Source organism: Gymnogyps californianus, chromosome 1, assembly GCF_018139145.2.
Source record: "Gymnogyps californianus isolate 813 chromosome 1, ASM1813914v2, whole genome shotgun sequence".
In the NCBI taxonomy this organism is placed as follows: domain Eukaryota; kingdom Metazoa; phylum Chordata; class Aves; order Accipitriformes; family Cathartidae; genus Gymnogyps; species Gymnogyps californianus.
The window spans coordinates 165,095,872-165,116,146 of record NC_059471.1 but is presented as its reverse complement, the minus strand read 5'-3'; the positions used below and the strand labels follow the sequence as shown (position 1 = coordinate 165,116,146).

The 20,275-nt window shown below is 44.4% G+C and overlaps 1 protein-coding gene across 1 annotated transcript; it reads right to left on the bottom strand.

Annotated features, from left to right (window-relative positions):
- Positions 1 to 5,098: 5,098 nt before the first annotated feature.
- STRA8 (stimulated by retinoic acid 8) lies at positions 5,099 to 19,482 on the bottom strand. The gene is made up of 8 exons (XM_050914995.1): positions 19,291 to 19,482; positions 17,492 to 17,567; positions 15,883 to 15,967; positions 15,333 to 15,485; positions 11,922 to 12,204; positions 10,561 to 10,637; positions 8,730 to 8,841; positions 5,099 to 5,173 (listed from the first exon to the last, which is right to left on the bottom strand). Exons 1-8 carry the CDS (start codon positions 19,480 to 19,482, stop codon positions 5,099 to 5,101), a joined length of 1,053 nt encoding a protein of 350 aa, XP_050770952.1.
- Between the last annotated feature and the right edge of the window lie 793 nt (positions 19,483 to 20,275).

Below are 20,275 nucleotides of genomic sequence, written 5' to 3'. Positions count from 1 at the left end.
CAGTGACAACCACTTCTCTGGAAAATGGTTTGCAGATTCTTGCTCCTGTCCACTGTCAGCAGAAACAGCCTTAACCTATATGGCCGTATATAATGTGATTGCATGTGGTGCTGGTTGCCGGTGGTGTGTAATAACATTGTTGCTGTAGCATAAGCTTGTGTTTCCTGCATTGAGATTTATACTTAGATTTTTTTTTTGAAAAATAAATAAAATGTACAGTGTAACGATATTTCTCAGGGTGATTGCCATAGTGAGCGGCAGGTAGTATTCAAAGAATCACAGAGTAATTCATGTTGGAAGGGACCTCTGGAGGTCATCTGGGCCAGCCCCTGCTCAGAGCTGGTCCTGTTAGACCAGGTTGCAGAAGATTGTGTCTGGCTGAGCTACGGATGGAGAGCCATAGCCTCTTTGGGCAGCCTGTTCCAGTGTCTGACCACCCGCATGGTGAAAAGCGTTTTCTCTTGTGTCTAACTGGAATTTCTAATGCTTCACTTTGTGTCTGTTGCCTCTTGTCCTGTCACTGTTCTCCTCTGAGAAAAGTCTGACCTCGTCTTCTCTGTACCGTCCACTGGACAGCTGAAGGCCATGTTATGATGCCCCCTTCACCTTCTTGTTTCAAGACTGAACAAAACCTGGGTGGTTTCAATGAAAAGCCTTTATTCCTCATGCCTATTACATTCCTGTTCTTTAGTCCTGTCCTGCAGCTGTAGTGCTATGTGGCTTGTTTTATCAGTAAGGGATATATTGGGTTTTTTTGCTTTGGGAGTGAATGAAGCCTGAATAGATCAATTGTGCGAGCACTGGGATCCTAAAGGAGGAAACATTATGGTATAAATAGTTTGCTCTTATGGGCAGGCTGGAGTGCCTCCATTGAAGATTGTGGTTGTTATGTCTTTGAGAGAAAAAATGATTTGCACATTTAAGTATATCTGATCCCCCCCCCCATCACAGATTTTACAGAGCTGACTAGTCCCAGGCGTCTCAGCTCTAGTATCTTCTTCATCCTCCACAACCTTGACTACGTCTCTAAGCTCATTTAGAGCCAGCCTATGCTCCCAGGGGATCTAGCAGACAAAACCATGGTCTTACTCATCATCACTCTCGAATTCACTTGTGCTGTAGCACATGTGTGAAAGTGAGTTGTTTGTCTGCATCACCCTGTTCCCGTGTCCTGTACTGAAGCTGCCAGGCTGCTGCTGGCCAGACCCGCCACACACTGGAGGAGCAGTTTAGATGGGAACAGGGTACACAGCTAATGAACGAGGTACACAAGCCACGCCAATAGGGCCAAAACCTGCTGTACTACGTAGCCTTCAGATGCTCCATCTTCCATGCGAGACTTTTTCCTTCGGTGCTACGGTTGGGATCCCCACATGGAAAAAGCGAGGTGGGAAGCACAAATAGGGAACTCTCAGTAATTTTACTGGCTCTGTGTCAGCTCTGTGGAGGCTGCAGCCGTACCTTTTTGCTTCTCCTCTTAAGACATGTTAGGATGCTGGCAAGTGCCAGAGATTTATATTTGCTTTAGCTCTGTTTAAAAAAAATAATATTGGCACAGGTTTCCTACAAAAATCAGTCTTCAATTGGCTTTTTGTTCCCCACCCCAAGGATGGAGAACATTGCTCATCTGTTATGCCGTCACCCTGCACTCCCAGCCTGCTGCCGTGTCTGTGTGTCCATATCTTGTATTCGGCTTGCAAGCTCCCTGGAGTAGAGCTGGGCATGACTTTACAGCTCCTGGCATGAGGGGGCCCCCATCCCCAGTGGAGGCTCATTCGTTACCCCAGGACATCCTACGGCCCAGGAGGTGCAGACAGCTGTGTAGGGGCTATGCCGGTTTGTGGCAGCTGTGTCTGCTGTTGCTAAGGCTTAGAAGGCAGTTTTTCAGAAGCTGTTTATGTCCCTATTTCAAGCTCAGGCTCCTAACTGTCCTTTAAAATTCCCCCTTTGGTGTGTTTGTTATATATTTATAAAATATCCTTTTATTTTCCTCAGGGGGACATTTCCAAATTTTAAAATGAAGTAGGCAGGGGTCAGGCTGCAAGGCCACCACTCCTCCCAGCTGCATGTGGCCACTTGAGGTTTGGAAACAGCTTTGGCTTTGCACTGCAGCGACACAGCTTGTTTATTTGCTACTTAATGAAAATAAATGAAAATCAGAGGATCCTCAAGTGTAAAACTGAACACTTGAGGGCTGTTTTGGATTGCTTGGAGAACAGCCAGCTACCTGTCAACTGTGTTACCCTTTGTGCTACTGTTGAGTCCTGAGTGCAGCAAGACTTGCTGATTTCAACCAGGTGTGGGGTCACCCTGCCTGCAGCTTTGCAGAGAGGCAGACAGCTAATTGGGAAGTCCAGGCAGATGCTCCTGCTTTTCTGGCCAAGGAGACCCGGTGATGGGTATTTGCTTGTACCTGGGTGCACTGGCTCCAGAACAGCTAATCAGAGGCTCATTTTCACAGCTTTCTCAGAAGATGTGACCTGGGCAGTAGGACTGCCCTATGTTATGCTCAATGTGTTGTAAAGTGAAGGGCTGCCACGCTGCAGCACAGCTGTAATGTACTGGGTCCCACACTGCCTTGTTCAGCTTGGCCTGCCCAAACCCCTGCAACGGCCGCACTTCCACTGATGTATTCAGGTTTCCCACTCCTCCCTCCCTGCTGCCCTTCTGCCTCCAGCTCCTTCCTACCACCCTGCCCCAGTAGCCTGCTAGCCTACATTTTCCAGATTTTTTCATGAAAAGTTTCCATCAGACCAACCACTGAGCACTGCACAACACAGTACCTGCGCACATGTAGCAATAACACGCTCAGGAATTAAGGCTGCTTCCCTGCCAAGGCAGAGCAGACCTCACGCACGCCAGGGCAGAATAGCTATTGTCTGTGTAGTGTTGGCTCTGCGGGAGAGGAAACTGCCTTCCCACGTCACACGCAGGCCTGCACTCTTGTAAACTATGATCATGCGACAGGAGGAACCAAAGTAATATGTGTTCTTCATCTTCTCCTTAATGTCATAACACCTCCCACAAAGCCTGCTACCGTTTGGAGGAGTTATTATTTTCACATTACCTGAACACACCTGTTGTTTCACATTAATGTTCAGGCCAGTCTTAACCTAAAATTCTCCTGGCGAAGCAACAGAAGCTCTCATGTGTGATGATCAAGGGAATGCATCCACATAGTGTATGATGTCCCTTTAAAACTGTCTCCTCTGGTAGGTGGCAGCCTGAAAATCATTTGGAAGTGAAATACTCCACTGTTTAACTTCTGTCCTAGACTGGCCTTCAAAAGGGTGGGGATGAAGGGCTAATAAGAAAAGGTTGTTAACCCTTGAACATTATCTACTCACATGGCTGTCCTATGGCACATGCCAGTATTGCCAAGTTTGACCTCAGCTGATGCAGTAATTAAGATGGACGTGGTGAAAGACTCATTAATGTAACAAACCTGACCAAACATTGTGGGGCAAATGGAACTGGAGATGAGAGAAGTCTGTACAATTTCTACAGCTAAAAGCTTGCAGAAAAAGTATCCTCAATGCTGAGAAAAACTAACCTATTTCCCCCCAAAACTACACAAAGATAAGAAAACATGGGCAGCACACTTAATGTAAACACTTATTACTGTGGGTACACATATATGTCTCTTGCACTAGCTAAAGGAAAGAATGATTTGACCTTGGATCCCCTGCAAAGTCTGTACATGTATTTCAACCAGCAGATGTCCCAAAACCCAGACTGCCCAGGGGATGCACATGCTTGGCATTTTGGAATGAGAGGGATAGGAGGAGGAGGGAGAGCTAGCATTGCTTATAGCCTCAAAGCAATGACAGCCCACACGAGGCACACTAGAAAGGCCAGAGAACGGCAAGGCTGCACCCTAGAGAACTCAGAGGGGCTCTTAAACCCAAACAGGATCTGCAGTTACGATCCCCACGATCCCCCCCCCCCCCCACCCCCCCCCCCACCCCCCCCCCCCCCCCCCTTCCAAACACAGCAGCCTGGCAGACATCCACCTGGGAGTGCTACCACAGCCTCAACTGCAGGGACAGAAGGTGCTCTGGAGGAATTATTCTCCCCTTGTAATTCAGCACTAGGCTCCACATGTGTTTGCTTGAATACAGCTTCATGTATCATGCTCTTATGCACCAAGGCAGTGCTGGGCCACAGCCCAGCCCTCTTGGATTCAGCCTAAAAGCCTGGCTCCTGAAGACCGATGGATACCTGGGCATACCAGCTTTAGTTTAGATTTTAAAATAAAACTTTTAGCCTTTCTGTTTGTGATGGCTGTTAGCATGACCTCAGCATAACCACTGTCAGAACACAATCTGTCCAAGTCTGCAGAGAGCCTTTAATGATAGCTCCGAGATGTGAAGTATTTTATTAATCTTCACAGCATTTTTAATTCCATGACACTATCTGAGCAGCACTACTCATCAAATGAGATGTGGCAGAAGAGCACAGGGCTGATCACTCACCTTTACACACTTTGCAAAAGTAAATAATCCAAAGCGTATTATTGTGCCTGCACTTCTCTGGGTGATTTGGGAGTAGGTGGCCACTGCTGCTGTTCTCATAAAGAGATGGAAGAGACTCATCTTACCCTCTGTGAGGAAACCTCTCTTTCCTTGTCAGCCCGAGCTGAAAAATTGCACCAGAAAAGTAATCACTGCCAGGGTGCAGGGCACTTTGTGATTTTTGCAGCTTGCAGTTTGAGACCTGCATCCTATGGGGGTGTGCAGGCTGTCACTGACGTGACCTCTCTGCAGCTCTTCCACAGCTTATGCTAGGCAAGGTCACTTACCTGTACACGCCTCAGTTTACTTGTGCAGTGAGGTTAAACATTAAAAAGCAATAGACAAAAGTATTTCTTAAGATTTTATAAATATCTAAAACCTGGAACTTTTAAAGGTATAAATTACTCAACTGATATATCAAGAAACACTGATGAGGGAATGGGAAGTCAACGGTAACAAACCACTTCAACACAGTGTCTCTACACTCTGCTCAGAGAGGTGCTTCACTGAAAGAGGTGCAGTCTCTTCATGGGCCTGGTGTACTCGGCAATGCTTGGCAAAACAGTAGCAAACAGAGACACTGTTTAGAAATCTTCATCATCGAAGGTCTCAGTGCACCTCAGCATCACAGTCTCATAATCGAACTGAAGATCTTCTTCCTGAAAGCCCCCCCAAAGTCAAGCAGGATTAAAGACCACAGGAGTTGACTGTGTTTCAAATATACAGTGGGTTGGTCAAATGCTGACATGTGTCAGCTAATGCGTCATGAGCCCTCCTTCCTCTCTCAATCAGAAACCAGCACTTGTCAAGTGCTTGAGGTGCCTGATGAAGAATGGCTCAACTTTTCAACCAATTTCTTTCTAAAATCACAGGGCTCCACCCTGTGTCTATTTACATCATGTAGACAGCTGTTACTGACTGTGGTAGCAAGTGGGTCACATAACAGGCTCTGAAGATATGAGAGCTTCCTTGAGCCCTTAACTTCTACTGACTTCAGGCTTTACTGCTCTTTTAGCAACAAAAGGAAATGGTCTTCTCTTTCACCAGCTTACAGAGAAGAAGTGGCTCTTGAGAAATCAAAGTCTAGGAGATGAAAGTGTTCATCTAGTCCACCTTCTGCATTGATGCAAGACTCTTTAGGGCAAGACTGCTTTTAAAAATAGGTGCTGTTTAAAAAATGTATAGCTTAAGGAGCACTAAATCCCACTTGCTTGTCAAGTGACTCATCTAAAATCCGTAATTTTAAAAGAAAGTGTGCCTTTGAAGATGCAAAGGTGCTCAGTGCTATTTAGAAGATAAACCACTGACTTTCACTTAGATATTGTAAAACCTTTGGACCTCAATCTAAATTAATTCTTTACTGCCTTTGCTGCTAAGCATCTCTTATGATGTGACCTTAAGACAACAGCTCTTGAAAAATGACAAGATTGCTTAACTAATCTCATGCTCAGAAATATTTGTCTACCATGTACCATGGAAGCATGCTCCTGTTCTCATTTTTGGGTCACTGTCCTTTTAAGAGCCCTCCCTTTTCTTGTCCAAATGATTTCCTCCCTCCTCTTGTGTGAGTCTTTCTCAAGTATTTTATATCAGTAGGGTGCATGCCCTTGGCAGCCTTGAGAGCCAGGGCAGCGGCTCAAGAGGAGCTGCACTCAGTGGATCTGTGACTACGAAATGGTGAACATACACAATCCAACAATAGTACTTTGTACCTGGACAGATAACCAGAAATGGCATAACATAGCACTGGCATGTAATGACCGGCAATAAAACCCGTCGCCTCATCAGGTCTGCAGATGAAAGGAAAGGAGACCATAGGCTGCCTTTCGTATTTCAGTCAGGTGCACATCGCATGCCTCACCTTGGTACTGTACCTGCTACCCACCTCCATATCTTCTACAAGGTGTGTGCACAGTGCACCAGGACACCACTTTATCCTTGGGATAATTTATCCCAGCACTGCCCAAACTCCTGGGCTAGTGTAGTACTGGCACAGGTACCATATCAAGGGAAGGTGAATGGTCTGCAGGGGTTCAGTCACACCCATAAGGTAAGCAGGAAGGGCTCCTTTCCCTGTCAAGTCCAGGTGTCTCCGATGCTCTGAGTAGCCCAATTTCTGGGGTAAGGTATGTAGCCTATACTGAGCTCTCTGCTGCTGCCTGAGTTGGTGTGTTTCAAGATAGCTGGAATGTCTCCTATCCCCGCTCTGCAACCATTTCCATAACTGCCTCAATCTGTTTGCTTTGAGATGGAGCTGAATTTCTGCTCTCAAAATAAAAAATTCTTGTCAGTCGTATTTTTTTTTTTTGCCTCTTGGCAGGACTCTCCAGATGTGCTGTACTGCAGTTATCTAAACCAAAACAGACTGTGACCTTCACATTATCAGTACTCTCTAGCCTGGGTGATTTCTGCTCAAACTCCCTTTTTATTGTCTTATCACAGACAACTCAAAGATCCTGCATAAAAGAAATGCACGCAGCCTTTTCTTTCCTTTTGGATCCACAGAGCTCAGTCAACTGCCAATTTGCAGTACGTCAGCTTCTTTTGCTGCCTGTCTTCCCATCACTCCCATTCTCCTAGTCTTATTTCAAATGTCCCTCTTTAAAGCTTGAAAGAGGCACTACGTCTTCTCGTACCACCTCATGTGGGACCTGTGAGATGGACTTGGGCTCACATATGACAATGCAGCACCAAGCAGAACGACAAAATGGGACCACCTAATGCTGCCACGCATGACATTCACAAAAGAAATTTAAAACCGGAAAATACTGTATCTTGCCTAAAGCTTTTCTTTCTTTTCTAGGCGCACTCAGTTCCTGGTCATTTACATAAACACAGGAAGAGCTCTGCTTTTAAGCAGAATATAGCTATTCACAGACCAAAGGGCTGTGTAGATCAGCGCCTCGTCTCTGACAAAGGACAGGAGTGGATATTTAGACAAAAAGTGCAAGAATTGCGCGTGCAGTGTGCTCTGTTCCACAATATATGCTCCTACATTATGACAAACTGTGCAGTGAGGACCTTCGGAGCTGGAAATTGTATCTGGACCATCAGATTTAGTAATTGTCAATGGACTGATGCCCCAGGAGTTAAATCTGGTAATTTGCAGTGCAACTATTTTTTACTATGTTGTCTGTTCATTTCATTGAGTGCTTTCTAGTTCTTCTGGTGTTAGACACAATGAATAATCATTCTGTGTACCAAATCCACACCATTTAGGATGAAAATTCTCTCATGGTACCCCTCAGTCTTTTTTGCGGAAGAGTCCTACTCTAGTAGCTCCTGTTTAATGCCTTTTGCTGTGCCTGCTGCCATTCTCTGCACCTCCTCTAGTGCTACTGTCTCCCTGAAATGGGGGGAAACAAATGGCATGCAGCAGTCACTATGTGACAGATTCAGACAGTGGTGCAACACTAGTTTCTGCTTTGTTTTCTGTCCCAATTACCTCTCATCACAAACACTCTATTTCCTTCAAAGAAGCATCTGCTCAAGTAACAGAGACTGAGTGGAAGCTAGGTGATAGAAAATAGCAAAACAGTGGCTACTGTGGAGGTACAATTGACTCTGAGCCCAAACAAGCATGCTCTGGCTGAGGGATATCTCCTTCTGGTCCTCCACCCACCTGCAAGCTCTGAGCCACCTCCTTGGCAGGAGGCAAGAGGGGGAGGAAGAACACTGCAAACACAATGACTTCTGGCTCAGCAAACCTGCAACAGTAGGCTGAGGTTAAGAGGCAGCTCAGCAGCTGTTTATCAGCTCTTTCAAGAACATGAATACCTTACTCCTAAGGCCTGCCCATGGAGGGCTCAGGGTAGGGAACCCGGCACCCAGACAAGCAGAAGGTGGTCCTACTGAGCTCAGAATGAAGCGTCTCGGGGTTAATGGAGAACTGTGAAGTGAGCTTCGCCTGCTCAGATGAGATCACTCAAGCTTTTCCACAAGGAACTTTCATGCAAACAATAAAGAAAAAAAAATTCCTCATGTCATTTGCCATTTTGAATAATATTCTAAGCAATAATAACCCCTCACACTTTGCCTCTTACAAAGGCAATCCTACTGACCTTTTGGAATGACACATCTGAAGTCATGAACCCCAAGTTCTTATTTGTAATGATTCTGGACCATATGATCAGAAGCACAGAAAACGGAAATCCCTTTCTGACAATGACAGAAATACATTGCTCCTTCTATAAGGAATCCTTTGGCAAAACTTACCTGGCAAAACTGTGTATTAGCAAAGAAGAGGCTTTTTAGGAAGTTAGTGATCTGCAGATAGAGTCTGTGGTGATCCTCTGGATTTTCAGAAGTGCAGCTTGCAAATGCTGAACTGAAAATGGAACCAGATACTATATTTAATTTCCTGTTCCCTCATTTCTCCTTCTACTTACTTTTTCTCCTCCACATTTTACTTGTAAATTAAAAAAGATTCAAATTGTTTTCAAGATGATTCTGATATTGAAGACAATAGCCAAGCAAGACAGGGAGGAGTGGAGGTGGACGTATTGACTAGATATTGTCTAACAAATGCAAGGAAGGTAAGTAAGAACAGAGAACAGCCATACAGGAAACCAGTATCACAACAGATATCCACTGATACATGACAGCTATAGTAACACTGTTTTGGGGAAAAGTATATATCCATAATAACAGAGAGCAGCAATGGTTATTTGGTATTGTATTTTGTAGGGTTGTTCAGAGGAACAGCTTTGACTTCTTTCGTAAAGTTTTTGAGTGAATCCAGTAACGTGTTCATGAAAGGACATATTAGCTATCGCTGGCAGGTCTGTACTGAGGTAACAGGTAACTTTGGCAAAAAGCTAAGACATTCATTCTGGACCTCACCTCTATATTCTCCCTGGGATTTTACAAAGTTTTGCCATCATGCCTCTGTCCAGAGTTACAAGGCACAGAGTGATAGAGAAGGAAGGGAACAGGATAAATGTTGACTACTGAAATACTAATCTCACTTGAGACCTAAAACAGATTGCAAAGATGATGGCAATACATTCCAGTATTAAGGAATACTTAATCTTATTTTAAAAGCAAACAGCAATTGTGACCTAATAAATGTTATTTAATGGATACATATAAGCTTTATTATGTATTCGAGTATATTCTGATCAACAGCCAAAACAACCTTATTTCCATTCATTCTGCTCTGGAAGTGCAAGGTGGAATGGTAGTGAAAGAGAGAAAGAGATTCGCACTAAAGAACTCTCTAAATATGGAAAAATAAGTAGAAAACAGGATTTAAAAAAACAGATTAAAAACACTATTTGCAAGGAGAAACAATCCTAAAGAAGGCTAAGTAGCAAGAATGCATAAAAGATGAGTCATAATGTGATTTTCCTCTTGAGGAAAGCAACCCTTTTCTTTCTTTGGTCTACTGGGAAAAATCAAAGGCAGTGCCAGCTTTGTATCGGACATGTTCTCTTTTAGGTAACTCATCTGACCTGCAGAGGAAAGAGATGTTATTATTTAATAGGTCTTGTGTTTCTTTGATGTTACTGTTCAGGTCAACCACACTTTAGCTTGATCACCTCCTTGTGATTGAATTAGGGTACTTGAAAAAGGTAAAAGGGAGACAATGTTAAAAAATGATCATTTTTGTCTCATTAAATGAGAGTACAGTTTATGATTAACTGACTTATCCAGGGAATGCCTTATGGTCCTCATAGACCTGGTAAGTGAGAGAGAGAAAAGGAAAACATTACAAATATTGTAATTTGAAAAGATGGAAAGCTATGCAGAGTGATGAAGAAAATCAGAAGGACCTCAGTTATCCTGAGGTGACAGGGTGCTCTTAATAAGTGATTCTTACTGATTCTGCTGTAAATGCCTATTAATCATTTCACTTTCGCACCTTAAGAGACAGTATTATTGTGAGCACAATTGCTGGAGGCTGCTATTCTAACCATTTACTAAAAATTAGGCACAAAAAAGGAAGCTAGGCCATTGCCTTACTGCACAGAAAACTTGCCGTGGAGTATTGACAATGGGCTATTAACTTACTCTGTCTAGCAAAAGGGGTGAGTTTGTAATTTACCTCTGGCTAGACATTCCCTGAGTCTCGCTTCTGTCAAGGAAACCGGCAGCAACATCAAACGCATCTTCAAACATTACCTATCAGAGAAAACACTTCAGATGTCAACATATCCAGCCACCTAAAAGTTTTACCTAGGGCATCATTTTTAATAATGAACTCTTTAAAAGCATGATATTCTTTCTTTCCATTTAACAGGTAAGTTTATGGCTAGAGTAAACCAAGAGGGTTTTGTGGAGACAGGAATAAAGAGGAAAAACTGTATTTCATGACTAGGAACACAAGGTTAGTCCATTCCCTTAGGCCTGTGCTTCAACCTCTAGGTATTAGACTTAACATTACATTTCCCCAAAAAATCAGTAAAAAACATGAACTGTATCAGTGCTTTAGACACTTGACTGTGGGCTCGTGCATATGGCTGGAGATCTCAGCTGTACCAGCCAGTCTCCCCAGATCTGATTCCAGTGTGCGACCTGGCTTACAAAGGAGTTTAGATGCTCCCTGTGACAGACCGATAAGCTCATTAGTTCACTTTGCCATAATGCGTTCACACATTTTCTCTGCCAGAAAGTACTGTACATGCAACATCCCCATGACATTTCCTAAGGAGGTCAGCAATATGAGTTGTGTCCTGTGACTCGGAAAGAACTTGTCAATACAATTTACTTATATGCTAAAGGTGGACATCTGTCCCTCCCTTGCAGCTAATAAAATTACACACATGTCTTTGAGCAGCTAGTTGCTTAAGTAATCAGTGCTCCAGGAACAGTTGACAAAGAGTTGGCTGTTATTTCATCTCTTTTTAACAAATGCCCTGGTCTACTCAGTCACTGACTTCTTGGCTCTGCAGAGGTGCATGGCACAGGCAGTCATTATCCCTGTATCACTGGAACTGGTCTACAAATACTCTCTCTTTGCTACCAAGTGCTTTGATGAAAAAAAACACCCAACCCAAAACACAGCAGGCCTTGGCAAACTGGGTATTCCTTCTGGATTTAGATCATCTGTGCTCCTTGGAGAGTTTGCAGAGCACAGTAACTGCATAATTCTTGTTCTTGCTCCCTCCCCCTGGAGCAAGTTAGAGCAAATTTAACTGTTACTTAGCACAGAAACTCTACAGGTCAATGGAGACTAGCAGGATTACTACCACTGCACTCCTATAGCTTGCTGTGTATCTTACCAACAGAGAATTCGGTGCAGACGTTTACTCAAAGACTGCTTATTGTCTCCACTTATGCATTCAAGTGGTCTTGGGAAAGCTTAATTACAACTACTCTATGTTTCCAATTAAAAGCTACAGAACCAATTAGCATCTGAAGGCTTGGAGTTTCAGAGGCAGATGATGTATGTTACTGAGCACTTACGTCCTCTGGTGTGGAGACTGAGGAACCACTGGCTTCCTCACTGTTACCTCGGCTGTCCCTCACACTACCTTCAGTGCATGCAGGCTCTTGGCAAGCAGCCTTAGGATCCATGAGGAAATCTCTCTGGCTACAGTACTGCAAGATGCTGTCTCTCCTTTCTTCAGAAAGCTCTTGCCAGAGGTGGGAAATAGCCGTGGAGACCTCAGGAAGAGGCACCTCCTCAGTGCAAACAATTCCATGCTCTATCAACAGGTCCACTGTGTGCTTATAAAAATACAGGTATCTGTAATGAAAGGAAAGGGAGCATCTCTTAAGAGCAGGCTACGAGGCAGCCATCTACTGTAAATCAGCAGGAGACTGGGGAGTAGCTCTGATTCATAACTTCTTCACTGACTCCCCCCTCTAAGACTTCATACAATTACTGAATATTGCCCAACACTGTTCGAAGATTTTAGCAACCCTGTTCTGCCAAGATTTCATCTGTAAAAGGCAGGCCCCAGCCACAACCTCAACAGGACTGCCTCACAACAGAAGCTCCAGGCGCTGCAGGCTGTACTTGTTGCACAGGTAAACCTCATTCTGGCGTTTAACAAATTTCGAGTTACTTGCCTTTGTATCCTCAGGCTTTTACACTGTAAGTCACTTTTTATACTTTTACTGGCATTGCACTACACTTAAAAGCCTTGGCTGAGGTCATATCTTGATGTATTAGGTACTATACATGCAGATAGAAAGAGGCTACCCCAGGACTGGATGCTCTGACTTAAATAAGCATGGGAGCTCAATTTCCTCCATTTTACATCTGAGGAAACGTATCCTTAAGACTGACTTCTATGCAGTCTGTAGTGAAACTGGTAATGGAACATAAGTGTCGTAATTTCAACCTGGTGACTAAATCGCAGAATGAGCCTGCTTCTTCTGTTAGCACTGTGTGGCACAGTGAACCAGGGATAATAATGTCTACTTTGGAAAGCAGCACTGAAGGTTATTTTACGTTAATTAAATGCTTAGAGCTTCTCAAATGAAAATAACAAGATCAAAGGAGTACAAACCAAGAGTTCTATAAACAGCAGTCATTGTTACTAAGTTTGGGCTCAAAATGATTCCTTGGAAGATGTCCCAAATGAGCACATTTCCTGATTAACTGAAGAGTATTGCATAAGAAAGTAACTCAAAAGAGTTCAGTCTTTTCTTTTTTATTTTTAAAATATTTGTTCCAGCAAACCAATATTGAAAATCTTAAGATAATTCTGCAGCAAGCATAAACATGTTTAAACGCCAGTTTCTGCACTCTGGAGTATTTTCCACCATTGCTGGAGACAAAATACCAGAAGGGTAATAAGTGTTCTCATGTAAGGTATTGCACTCATTAAGGATTCTGGATGTCCAGCTCCAAACAAAGGATCTGGAGTTTCTCAAACAGAAGAATATGAATCACCATTAGACTGCTTTGCTAAAGAAATTAAGCTTGAACCACGACTCAGCTATTTCCTTCCCAGCTGGAAGGAGACAACCACATTTTGCACTGGATAGAGTACTGTGTAGTCCTACCAATGTAGCTCCTGCTGCTGGACATGGAAAAAAACCCAGTCCATTGAAGCTCAAAGCATTTCTGATGCTGCCCAAATAACGTGATTGGACGATCACCAAAAGGCTGTTATTTTCTTTGCTGAAGAGTCCCTATTGTTTTATGCCTGTTATAAAAGACCATTTTTTGAGAAGAATTAGCTATGAACCAACTTCAGTCTGCCATAAGACTGTAGGATAAGTGCCAGAGTCCACACAGTACTGGCCCTGGTCTACCTTGTCATTGAAGAAGGGGAAAGTCAGGTGTTTACGGCTCTGTTGTGCAGTCTTTGATGAAGTAGAGCTTACTTCCCCCAGAAAATCTTGATTCAGCACATTTCAAGGTCTTGTAAACGATACCTTACTACAGCCACCTCTGATTCTCACAGGAGCAAAAGCAGGAACAGTAGTGGGAGGCTGGTGCCATCTGCTGGCACAGCTGCAGTCTCATTTTGATGAAAAACCCAATAATCCAAGGGGATTTTATAAATAAGCACCAGTTCAAAGCAAAAGAGAAGAAGGAACTGCAGAAGTTTTTGTTTATGGCGGTGATGCTGTGGAAGAGGATGCCAGCTGCAGCTGTGGATTCTCCTGCACTGCATAGTCTTAACTCTGGAATGGTTAGGGTGAAATTGACTCTGCTTGATGGTACAGGATAGATTAGACATCCATCTGTTTCTCAAATCTTTACAATGAAATGATCATTTATCCTGTTGGAAAAGCATCCATGATCTCTAAGTACCTCCTAGTGCTGTCTGACAGCAAGGGGAAGAATGTGATGAATAAGGTACTCAGTCTTAAGATATCTATAACTTTGAAAAAACCAGTAATTTTACCATTACAACCCCAGACTAAAACACATGGACCACTGACATGAGAACAGTGGTCTTTGATTTTTAGGTCCCGCATCAGGCACTTAGGAGCTGATCCTAAAGGGGGTTACAGACTCACATCTACTAGCTATAAGTGTAACACACATATAAGTGTTCAGGTTCCCCTCCTCCCCTCCGTGTTGCAGACATTTTGAGGAGTGCTTTCTGGTATCTTCCAGACCACTGCTCTTCCGCAGCCCGCAGGCTGAGGACTACATGATCTTCCCTGGTCACATCCAGCCTTACCCTGCTCTGATCCCACAAAAAAAGTACTCCAAGCTGCCAGGACCTAAGGGTCTATTTCTGGAAGGGGCAACAGTGTTCAAGCTCCTCATAACAATGCCATTAGAGGCAGGATGAACATCACTGTGGGGGAAAGTATTGCCTACCTCTGGTTCCTGCACCTCCCCAGAACACATACAGCTAGACTCCTGAGAATTTCATCTGGTGCAGCAATTCCTACATTCCTAAAATCTAGCGCCATTGCAGGGATACAACTTGATAGTGGTACTGATACCACAAACACACAGGGACACACACCTGCATAAATTATTCTGGATGAATAACCTCCTATTCCATCTGAGCTTGCCTGTTAAACCACTACTATTAGCAGGTATGTTGCATCTTACTCTGCAAGCCATATGGACAGCAGTAAAGCATGGCCACACAGGGACTGACACACTTGAAAGAAAATTTTTTCTCTTTCTTGAGGATGGGTGGAAAATCCTCAGGGATTTTCCAAGGCCTGGCGAGCTGGGAGCTGCTACGACGCTCAGAGTCCACTCACATGGAAGTCACAGGAAAGAAACTTGGGAGGTGCTCAGCTTCATCACCAGCAGGGCCAAAGTTGCTAGCACAAGGCTTCTGCAAGTCAGATGCAGGCTCCAGCAGGGCTGCACGAACGGCAGCTACTGGATGCACGGTGTTAATCCAAACAAGTTAAAAAACTGAAGGCAACGTGGGGTGCACCTACCGTTCAAATTCCACCAGATCCGGGGACAAAGTCTCTGAAGACTGGATCAATTCTAGCTTCCCATCCTCTTCCAGTGTTTGTTTTTCACATTCTTGAATCAAATACCAGATGGTAGAGTCACTCTCACTCACAGCTTCCAAGGCTGAAGCAGTGCTGGAAAGAACACACAGGAAAAAAAGCCAGATGAACAACTTCTTAACTGGATTAATAAGGCCCTTGTCATGGTCACTCCAGAGTGCAGGGCCGTTCTTCCCAAGACAGCTTTCTCCTCCTCCTTTTGCTTTGCAGGTGAATGAGAAGTCCTTGGTGGAGATCAGCTACATAGAAGGGAAAGGAAATACAAACACTGACTGGAAATGAGACCACCAACATGCTTAGAGTGTTCATGTACTGTACAGGATTACAGGAGTCCAGGTGAAATCTCTTCATCTTTTCCTCTGTTTGGCCTCTGCTTGGAAATTCAGTAACAATGACAAAGAGGTTCAGAGATGCTGGGATGGAAGCAAGTGCAAAGTATTATCATCTTGCCTTGATTGGTATAAGCCCTTACCTGTGATTCCTGAAGTGCCTCTTGACATATGCCTCCCTGACTTCCTCCAAGCTGGACGGGTTCCCATCCTCCAGACTGAAGGACTCTGTTGTCAGCAGAAAGGTTACTGTCACATTAGTGGCACTTTTGGCTTCCCTCTCACCCTCAGCCCCAATCAAACAGAATAATTTCAACAATTATTTCAAAAATTTCAATTTTCTAGTTCTTCATGAGCCAGAGCTTTTCATTAGGCAAAAATGATGTGAAAGGAGAAACTTCTGCCTCTCCTACAATGTAACTAGCATTTTTGGGAGTTTATGATCATTGAGGAACTTAGAATCAATGCCTTCTTCCTAATGTTGGTCTGACAGAACTGATGGTGAAAACAACCAGCAAATCGAAGTCCAGGCAAGCACTAGTCAATACAGTATTTTGTGATTGCCATATAATGAGCAAATTGCATGTAAAAACCCCTGACAACCAACCCATGATTCACAAGCAGTATGAATTGTACATATATACAAGTAAATACAAGGGGAAGTTTACCTCCAAACTCTCCTCAACCAGCCTCACTGCTTGTGATCCCTCCAATTTTGCTCTGTCAAACTATTCCCTCTACCTATGACTGACTTTTATGGGTTATCCAAGGATGTTGGTTCAGAGGAGATTGCTCATTTTAAGCACTGGGACTTTTAATTGATGCAAATTATTGGAGGTGCAAGTTGCATGAATAGCAATGTTTTTTTCTAGTTGACAGTAATTTGGATGTGTGAAGGGACATAAAAATATGTCTGAAGTCTCTACCCCATCAGCCCTCAGTCCTACTTGCCGCCACTGGAGGCAGTGGCCAGCGTCAGTAAACAGAAGGCACGTTGGTGAGGGCATGAAGCCACACAGCGGGAGCTGCCTCAACTGCTGACAGCACATGCTAGACCGGCATGACGCACGGTGTCACAGGTGGTAACGGAGGAGTGCATGAAGATGACCCGCCAAGCTGAAAGAAAACAAAACCACAGCATCTCTCTTACCCATTTCTATCGGAGTAAATTCTTAACTAGAGGCTTCCATTTCCTATTCTAGGAAATCCTCAACAACTTCTCTGTCCTTCTCCTTTACCTCACACCAGAGCCTGCTGTTCTCAAGTTTAAGCTCTGGCTGTGCTTGACTTGCAACGCTGGGTGCTTGTGACGGCTGTGACTCACACTGTGCCACGTCGCTGCGGCCGGGAGGAGCACACATGCTCCTGCAGCCTCTCAGTGGGAGCCCAAGCATGCAGCCTGGGGAGCCACACCAGCCCCACACCTGCTGGGGGTGAATCGGCAGCAGGGTGACAAGGGCACTCTGCCTGAACTGCCTGCTGCCATGGGATAGCAGGAATTACTTGTTTCCTTCCTTCACCTAGGCTAGGGAGGGGGTAGGAACGACTGAGAGTCAGAGGGGGATTTCTGAGGTGCAGTGCTTAGTGGGTTGATAGACTTTTCGCTATCCCTTGCTTCTTGCTACAACTAAAGCCACAGTTGGCTCTAACGGTTTAATGGGCTCAGCCGCATACCTATCTGTCTCTATCTAACAAATAAATAAAAAACAAGTCCAGGCACTCTGTCCAAGGCAAATACTTGCATACAGTTACCTTTCATCTTCAGAAAAGAACCCAAGGTTTGCTCCAGCTTCTGGATAGATTTCTTAGCCTTACGCAAAACCTGATACTAAACATAAGAAGAAATCAGAACTGATTGCTCTCTGTTCTGACTAGATTTGTGTTTTAACATGCCTGGGTTGTTTTCTTCACTTTTCCTTCATTTCGACTTTCAGTTATCTCGATGTCCCTGTGAAAACAACTGTGTTGTTTCACCAGCTACCCTTATCCATATAAAAAGGGGAAAGAACTAATACCAGAGCAAACTTAAATATAGAATATAAATATTTGGGTATATATTATGCAATACATACACATAACACCCAGTCACATAGACATTTGCTACTTAACTCTGATCTTCTTTCATCAGCAAATGGTCTTGTTTGGATCGTTCTCTTCTTGGATCATGTCCAGAAATACCATGCTGTGAAGTCTTGTTGGATGTCTACCAACTTTAGGCATAAGACTTTACTAATCATTTCCCATGAGAATTTTGCTAGGAGAAGCCTTTGCCATGTTCTACTCTCAGCTACACTGATGTACACTGGAATAACTTCAGTGCTGCACATCATTCCTTCATCATTTATAGCAAGCATAACTGGGAACATATGGCCAATGCATTTAAACATACACATCTCAAAAATATTTCAAGATTTATGTGATTGGTGAGACCATCCACAATCACCTTAGACAGAGTGTCTACCTTGCAGAGCTTTCACGCTGGATATTTTAGCCAGACACTAAGCACTAGGATTATAAGTGAACTTCTGTATTTGGGCTCTTGAAGATACAGAACTTCCTTGGCTCCCAAAATTCACACAAGGGGTACATGATACTATGAAAAAGCAATTTTAAGAATTGGTATGTGAAGATAGTCCCCTTAGACTCGAAAAAACAAATATCTGTTTCGTCTTGGCTTCTGAGATCATCGTGACTTCAGCTTAACTGGCATCTTGTTCAAAACATGGCAAACTGAACTCTTACCTCAACCTGCATGAGAGGTAAGGGGCTCAGCAGGCACAAGCCCCACATAGCAGTATTTTGCATGTTCAGAGCCTCAAAGCCCTTTACAAAGACAATTCCTGTCCTAAACAGTTGTTACCCTCTCCATTTTACAAACTGGAAAACTGAAAGTAACCAATCTAACCAAATGAATCGGTGGCAGAGTTGAGGATAAAAGGACTCCTGATGTTTATTCCTCTGCCTTGAGCACAGTAATATCCGTCTTTTCAGTAGCATTTTGGGTCAATTACATCTTTATGAAGAATTTTGTTTTGATTAAATAGTTTCTTAGTTTAGTAAAGACCAGTAAACAGTACTGGTGGTTGTTTTTTTCCTGACTTATTTTTCCAGAGTGTCTTGAAGACAGAGTGCACCTCATAAGGCTGAACGATTACTCCCTCCCCTATAACTTCTTCTGCCCCTAAACTCACTATTCTGATTTCATAGCAAAATGCTGTGAAATCAAGATAACTTTATCATGGAATCCCTTGGCTTGTTTCCAAAACACTGTAAAGAAGATGCAAAACTATAAAGAAGCTGCAAAAACCCCATAAGAAAAGTGCAGATAAGGCACATGATAAACCCATGACCCAGAGACTACAAAGTGAACAATTTGCTTATGCTGAGCTGGCAGCTGTAAAGCAAAAGAGATCCAAGAAAGCTGCACACAGTGAAATTACACACACACTGGCACCCGTGAAGATACAGTGGTCATCGTAATACACCTGGTTGAATTTAAACATACCCATGTATAATAGCGATGCATAGAGAAATAAGTCACTGCTCCGCACCTTTAAGGCCGAGTTGTCTGACTGGGATAAAACAGCCTCCCGCAAGCTGCTGAAGAGTCTTGCCAGTGTAGCCCGGTGGCGTGCCTGTGACAAGCGCCGCTTTGCCACGCGGGGTTCTACCTCTTGCAGGTGCGTCAGGGGATTGGGACTCACTCTGGCATGTGTCTTCCTACAGTCTCCAGCTGTCTCCATCAAAAGCTGCAATGCAACATTTATTTATACTGAATAAATATGTAAGTGAAGAAAAAGCAAACTTACAGCCTGTGTAGTGGACAGACAAAAAAGGAAAGTTCAAGGTGACTGACAAGAGCACTCCAGCTCATATTTCCACAGGAAATCATGGAGTTTGCAATCTTCTCTTTGTCTGAGGGATGCCATCTGTAAGTACTGACTAAAACCTAATCTACCACTAATGATAAACTGCGGCATGAAACACAGCCGAGACAAGCCTCCCACCTCCTGCACCCTTCCCTGCAATGATTTGATGCTCCATTTCCGTGGGATATCCAGGGCTCGGCTTCACAAAGTGCTGAGACTCCTCTGCTCCTACCGACGTTACTAAAAGACAGACTTCACAGCATCGGAATTTTTTTCCCCATTGACTGTGACATCGGAGCAGGCAACCATACCAGACATACACATGCACAAGAGGGCCAGATCCACGCCCAGCGGGGCCCGCTGCAGCCACCCCGCCGGCCTGACACAGCCCGAGGCGCCCGCCTGGGAAAGCCCTTCCCGGCAACTGGACCGATGCCCCCTGCCCCGTTACCGACCGCGAGTACGGCCTAGACGTAAGAACGCCTGCCCCTGCTGTTTCGTCTGCAGCCGGGAGGGGAAAGGCCGGCCGGGGGAAGCCCGTGGGGGCCCACGCCAGGCGCCTCCGAGCATCGACCGATCGACCCGCTCCCACCCTGCCCGGCCCGGCCCGGCCCCGCCCCGCCCCGCCCGGCCCCCTCCCATAGCCGCCGCCGCCGCCGCGCCTCTG